General features: G+C 53.3%; 1 protein-coding gene across 5 annotated transcripts in view; it reads right to left on the bottom strand.

The window, feature by feature from the left end:
- Nucleotides 1-6,560: 6,560 nt before the first annotated feature.
- The window catches only part of Wdr72 (WD repeat domain 72), a 188,367-nt gene continuing 187,769 nt past the window's right edge, over nt 6,561-7,158 (bottom strand). For all 5 annotated transcript variants that reach the window (XM_023724077.1, XM_004639044.2, XM_023724078.1 and 2 more), the window contains one exon: nt 6,561-7,029. In XM_023724077.1, coding sequence (XP_023579845.1) covers nt 6,974-7,029 — 56 coding nt within the window. In that variant the 3' untranslated portion in view covers nt 6,561-6,973. The remainder of the gene's footprint in view (nt 7,030-7,158) is intronic.

The raw sequence follows: 7,158 nt of genomic DNA, 5'->3' as shown, positions 1-7,158 counted from the left end.
CATTTTACTGAGATTTATGAAAGTAAAAGCTAGGGTGGGCTTCCCTCCAGCAGTGCGTGACGCCCCTTCCTGGGGTCAGGCCTCCCCTTTCCTCTTCCTTTGTAGATTTTCCAAAAGTCTGTGTATTTCAAGAGCTGTGCTGACGACAATGCACGTTCTTAGGATGCCGCCTTCAGCCAGGAAGGCAGGGTGCGAGGCACACTGGTTTCCTGGTACAGTCTTTCCTGAGCTCACGTCCCCAGTCCCGGGATGCCTCTTTGCAGGTGCTCATGTGCTTTGCTTGGTCCTCTGTCACCTCACACAAAGGCACAGAAGCACTTCTTAGGGTCACTTTGTAACAAAAATGCCGATGGAAGACAACAGCGAAACTACTCGCTGTCTTACACGGCCTGAACTGAACTGCGGCCCATCCTGCGCTGACGTGAGCACACTCCTGGATGGTTGGGCTCAGGAAGGATGGCTGCTTTCTTTATTAGCACCCTCTGTGCTGGGAACAGCTTGGAACTTTCATTCAGTTCCTGAAACCTGTGCACCTCAACCTGGCCCTGGGAGTCCTGCTTGCATAAGACATTTTATTTTATTTATTTATTATTATTATTATTATTTAATTTTTTTTTTTTTTTTTTTTTTGGTGGAACCAGGGATTGAACTCAGGCCCTTGCACTTGAAAATGTTTTAAAGAAGCAGCTTTTATTGAAATAATCGATGTAGCCTGTTTCTGCTGAAATACTCTATCCAGGCTGGGTGGGAAGCCTGCCCAGCCCTAGAGTGCAGTCACCACGCCTACCTCAGAGAACGGCCAACCTCACAGCCAGCAAACACGGTGGCTCCTGGAACCACAGAGGCCATGGTGGCACACACCTGTAATCACCGTGCTGGGCAGGCTGAGATAGGAGGATCACCACGCGGCTAAGCTGCCTAGCAAGACCCTGTATCAAGAAGAGGGGGATTGAACTCAGGCCCTTGCGCTTGCCAGGCAAGCGCTTATTCTATTGAGCTACCTCCCCAGCCCCCCTGTATCAAGAAGAAAAAAGACAAAATGACAGTAGGCCGGCAGGCCTTTCTCCTGTGAGCACGCCATCTCCAGTGCGCCGTCTCCTTTCTGCCTGCGGCTGCTCCACGGCCCTTCCCCGGACCAGGCCTGAACTTTCCACAGATCCACCAACTCCACAGGCCTCCCCGCCAAAGGAACCGACACCCCCCTGCTCCAGAGCACTGCTCTTTCTTCAGGCCTCACGGTGTTTTCTTTCAATTCTGCCTAATAAACATATTTATGCCTCTAAAAATAAAAACGATTATGGCCAAGTATTGCCGGGCTGCAGCACTTGCAGTGTCGCTTAGGTTCTAGTCTTTGGTCACAGCGCATGCATGTGGTGCATGAGATTAGTCCCCAGGCTCGGGGTGGGGTCAGCGAGGTGCAGAGTTTTCCGTGAGACTATTTTTATACCATCACATAACTAACAAAAGTGCGCGCAGGGACCCAAGGTCAGGGCGTCGCACACGGCCTTGTCTAGCACATCTGTGCTGCTGGCTGGTGGCGCAGGCTGTGATCCGAGCAGCGAGAGGCTGAGGCCGGGGTGGCAAGTCTGAGCTCGGCCTGGGTGCCTCAGCCACAGAGGGAGGCTCCTTCTCCACTGCAGAGGTGAGCGGGGCCGGGACGCGCTCTGCGCAAAGCCCCGACTGGGAAAGCTCAGCGCTCCAGCAGAACCTGGGAAAGGAGAGCGCGCACGGAGGAGCCCACGAGGAGGCTGCGGAGAGCAGGCTGAGCCGGGGGAGCAGCCTGGCCTCCCCGTCCCGCGCCTCGGTCTCTGCTTGAGGCCTCGGGCTTCAGCTGCCTCCCCTGCACTGCGACTTCCGCGTGGCGGGCACGCCGGGCCTGCGCCCTGCATCCAGAGCCAGGGCTGTCCCGCTGCGGACAGCGACGTGCCCGGAGGGCGTCGGGAGGCGGAGCAGGCGCTCCCAGCCCCCGGGGTGCTTGCTCACTGGCTGGCGTGGCCCTCCGCAGCCTTCCTGGGACTCACACCGAGCCTCGCTGCCCGCCGCTGCCTCTCCCGAGGGTGACGAGAGAAGATGCGTTTATGCGCACGTGCATCCCCAAGTCTGCAGAAGGGGCAGTCTTGCGTCCACTGTTTCAGCAGCAGTAAGCTGGCGCAATGTTCTGCCTTTTCCTTTTGAGGGAGGTAAAGAAGTGAGATCCGGGGAGACAGAGCCCGCACCCGATAGGCGCATTCGCACAAGTGCGAACTCCGACTTGGCGAGGGGCCGCGGAGCTGGGGGGCTGGACGCCTTCATATTAGGAGAGCGCTGCCCTGACGCCGAGCCTCTGAGACAGGAGGGGACGAGGAGGAGTTCACCGCACTCAGGCCCTCCACGCTTCTGCAGGGCCTGGCGTGATGCGCGTGTGCGGGCGGGCTGAGGTGGAGGAAATTCCAGCCTTGCGCGTTGCTGCCACCTACATGGCAGGGAGCCTCGGCACAGCCAGGGATGGAGCGGCAGCCACAGGGCCTGTGGGGGTCCGGGGACCTCGCCTCCCTGGCCTCCAGGACCCAGGTCAGAGCCCTTAGCACCGCCTCACTTTTAGCCAAAATTCTGGCTGCAGCGGACTTTCGGACTCTGACCGGATTGATGGAAATACTGAATGTTGCTACAGGCTGACCTAAGAAAATCTTCATTTTTATTTAAAACACGAACACCCAAGTACAACTTGACTGCTGCAGCTCCGTCCCAGGCGGGGTTCTGAATCTTCCTGCTCCCCCGACCTTGGCAGACTTTAAAATAGAACAGCAAAGTGAAAAAACTTTCCTCACTACAACATAACTACAAACTGATGCAAATGTAGAAAAAAATAAGGTAATCTTTTGGCGGTATGAGAGGTTATTTTTGATTGGAAATGTATTTAGCTGCGGGTCTAACAGGGCAGCCTGTCCACGGCTGGGACACATCCCAGGTGGCCTTTGTCCCGGAGGTGTCAGCAGGGCGTGACGCGGCATCACCCACCTGTATGAAGACACTGTCCTAGAGATGAAATGCCGATGGATGACTTTCCAGATAATTGCAATTAAAACGGTTGCGGAGTGCGTGAGTGACGGCAGTGGGAGCCCGTGTCAGCTGCTTATTGCCGTTCCATACTGTTCCGAAGGTCGGCGTTCTGCCGGCGCCTGGCGCTTTGCAGACCCAGTCGTGTTGTGCTGAACATGCGCTAAGTATGGCTGGGGTTAAGAACCTTACATCTCTGACCAGCATGCACTCCACCTTTCCTGCTGGTTAGGCACTGAACACAAAAGGACTCCCTAGGTGAATGACAGGAACGGTGTCTGTGCCACAGGAAAGGTGCTGCACGCAGAAGCGTCGAGGGAGCCTCCCCACTCACATCCAGGTGTGTTACTACTACGGAAAGGCGCCGCACGCACGCGCAGTGCTGCGTGCCTGCAGGTTTCACGTGGTATTAAACTGTTTCTTACCACCTGTACATAATCACGTTTCTGAGGAGGTCGCCCTCACATCCGTCACGTGCAGTGTACCATCTGGACTAAAGGTGAATTCACGTTAGACACAGCAAGCAGGTTCAAGCCCTGGGAGAGGCCAAACACAGAAGGATCTGGAGAAACGAATTTTAATGCAACAGGCCTAACATCTACTGCAAAGAAATCCAATGCTATCTGCTTTAAAATGCTTAGGTCTGAGAAAGTCGTAAGGGCTGCAGCGTAGACCTCTCCCTGGTCCTGCCCTGCTGGAGACAGGGCCAGCTGCCCTTCCTGGGGGGCCTGGGGAGGGTGGGGGTCTCCAGGACGAGGTCCCATAGGGCATCTTCTCGTTTCTGCGACATCACCGGTTGGCCCCAGCAGAGCAAGGACCCCACAACCACTGCTTCTGAAGCCAAGTGCTCCGATCCGATGGACTGCAGCTGGGAGCGGGCAGCCTCCGCGGAGCTTGGAAGGCGCAGAAGCGATGCGGATGTCCACAAGGCTGCGGCTCTTCTGAAGTTAAACATGACGGTGGGCAATGTGTGCATGAATTAGACATCGTTCTGCAGAGAATAAGTGTCTAACACTCTGTCTCTAAATTACCGAGCAACCAAACCATAAAAACATAAAATACAGATTTTTAAAAAGCAAAATTAAAAACACGATGAGTGAATTCCGTGGAAAGACTTCACAATCACGTGGAATCAGTGCATTCTAAGCCTTCATTTTAAACACACTCACTGCATGAATCTTTATGTGCCGTATAAATACTGAAGAGAAGCAATTTCATTTCGAAAATGTTGGTCTGAATTATTACCAAAGGCTTTTAAAAATGTAGAAGATGGGAAAATGATGTACAGAAAAGGAAACAGAAGTCACTCCAATACCACCATCTACAGATCAAACATTAATTTTAGAGAAATGCTTTCCGGTCATGTTTCTAGGAGGGAAGGGTTCACTTAGCTTCTAACAGGAAGAGCAAGTCAGAGGCCCAAGGCCACCTCTACATTTCTGTGACACCATGTGTCACCTGTCGCTACAGCATCCACAACCCCGCTCAGAGCGACTTGCAGATGGGCCCTGTGGCCTCCGATGATGACAGAGAACTGGAGACAGCAGCCTGGACACACTGCTCCGCGTGGGGAGTGCTGTCTCTGAGTTGCCTCTGCAGCTCGGCATAGCCAGTAGGAGGCAAGCCAGGGCCCAGCAGGACCAGCACGCCACACATGGACAGAAGGGTCGGCGCTTGCGAACCTGAACATACAATAGTCTTTTAGGCGGTCTGGGTCTCTTTCTTGAAAAAGAAACACAAGATAATCTTAATGATGTGTTCATTACAGAGACAGGAAAACTGATACGAACAAACTTGTGGGTGCAGTGACCCCACCGCTCCCCTAGGCCAGAAGGAATGCGTCACATGAGAAGCAGGTCCCTATTTGCAGCTGTGAGGGCAGCCGGGGTCCCCACGTGCCGGTCTCACTTGCTGGGCGCAAACTTGCCACTTCTAGTGTTCCCACAACAGCAGGGACCAAAGCATGCTGAACTGCAGTCAGTAGAAGCAAATCATCTCGATGGATTTTGTAATTTGTGTCAAAAGCACATTTGCATGTGGATATTATGGAAGTGTTGTTTATCTCTCTGAACCTCTGTTTAGTAGCGTCGGGGTTAATTTCCTATACTAGTGGTGCCGGAGAATAAGTTTTGAGGGGCTCAGCACTGGCTTTCTTAGACCCCAGAAAACGCCAGGCACAGCAATGTTTTGACCTCTCTCTCTCTCTCTCTCTCTCTCTCTCCCATCTTTGGGGACGACAAGATGAAGCTATGAACGTGCTAAAGGCACATTTTCAACAGTCTGGAACTGAGGACACAGGCAGGTTTGGGGCACAAAGCTGTCACTTCTCGAGGGGGGACATAACTGAAGTGACCTAACCTGCATTCCAGGTGTTCATGGGGCCCTTCCTGTGGTGGCTGCCAAGGCCAGAACCCATCTTGTTGGAAAATCCCCCCTTGCCAAACTGCCACCTTCCTTTTGTGGGGGTACGAGGAATCGAACTTACGACCCTGCACTTTCCAGGCAAGCGCGCTGTCCCTGAGCTACACCCCCAGCACCATTTCCCTTTGTGTTGGAACTTGTTTCCAGCGGCTTGTGACTACTGTTTCCCCACGGAGGAAAGGCACACAGGCCAATTTCCAGAGGGTTTTAATTACCTAGATCATTTGAATCCACAAGTCAGTTTGTGAAGCACAACTGAGACGTAATTTCCAACAAGGGGATCACTTCTAGGAAGCAGAGAAGACAGCCTGGATCTCCTCCGAGGGCCGGGGACACGTGATGCTGCACCCCGGCCGGGCACTAGCCAAGTGCTTGCGAGTAGACTCCCTGTGTCTAACCGCGAGGCGCTCCTCTGCCCCATCCCAGTGCAGAAACCGCCTCAGGTGCTCAAAGTGTGTTTGTTGATTTGAAGAGACGAAATTCTCTCTTAAGATAGAGAAGGCTACACATCATACATTTAATACATTTTCCTGTAGATTAGGCAATAATTTGTATTCATAATATATGCACATTAATATGCTTTGAAGATTTTCTATACATCAAAGAATGGTATAAGTTACGGCAAGTAAACCAGATCGCTAACGGCCTTAACAGACGAGCACTTGATGCCCACTCCCGGTTATATTACTTTGCATATTTTAGTTTTAGAATTCCTGCTAGTGAAAGCCTCTTTCTGGGAAAAGAACCACAAGAGCACCACTTGGTAAGAGCCTCCTGGTGTGCAAGCTGGCAGCGGATCCCCTTCCCAGCCCAGGCCTGTGTGGCCAGTAAGCTCAACCCTATTTCCCTCAGGACGCGTTTCCACATCCACCACAGTCCACTCACCGGGTCGCCTGGAGGCGGCAACTGTGACGTCGCGTGGCCTCTGTCTTGGCTACCTGATGACTGCAGGAAGGTGGTTATCTCATGCCAAGGACGGCACTGACTGCAGCCAGCGATCTGAATTAGGGCGCTGCTAGCACAGGATGTGCTCACGCCACAGGCCAAATTTGCTAACGCTTCGGATTACATACACTGAAGCAACGTTAAGTCGTGTGTTAAGTTGGCTTTAATGTTGTTTATTATATAACTCAGGGGCTGAAAAAATGGAAACGAATTCAAAGAACTGTTACATTTGTATCTGTGAGCTGGCATTTCTTGTTGAAAATGTGAGCACAGAGGGAGGAGGAGGGAGAGAGAGAATGCCTTAGGCGGTGATGGCCAACCTGCAGCACGCAGGCTGGAGCAGGCTGTCGCATCCCCGAGAGCTCCAACAGGCTCACCAGGGCTGGCTGGGGCATGCATGTGCTAGAAGAGAGTGAGCATTTTCCATCAGGACTGTTCGTCCAGCACACTCGGGCTAACCAAGCCAAAAATCCGCAGTGGACCAGCAGCAGCACTGCTCTGCAAGGGCCATGAGAGACGGGCTTGCCACGCTTGCGTCGGCGAAGTGCGGGCTGCTGTGGCTTGACTCCACTCAGCACACCCTGCAGGAACACATCTTGGCTATCCAGGAGTGCTGCCTCGGCTGGCCTAGAGAGAAAACAGGTGCCTGGTTACACAGTGGGGCTCAGGAAGGGGAAAGGGGGGAGGGAAGGGGCACACAGCAGGAGGGGGGTGAGGGGGAGGGGAAAGGAGAGGAGGGGAAAGGAGTGGAGGGGG

Source organism: Octodon degus, unplaced genomic scaffold (genome assembly GCF_000260255.1).
Source record: "Octodon degus isolate 3935 unplaced genomic scaffold, OctDeg1.0 scaffold00105, whole genome shotgun sequence".
Lineage (NCBI taxonomy): Eukaryota > Metazoa > Chordata > Mammalia > Rodentia > Octodontidae > Octodon > Octodon degus.
Note: the sequence above shows the minus strand (reverse complement) of the source record. Positions and strands in the feature narration are given on the sequence as shown.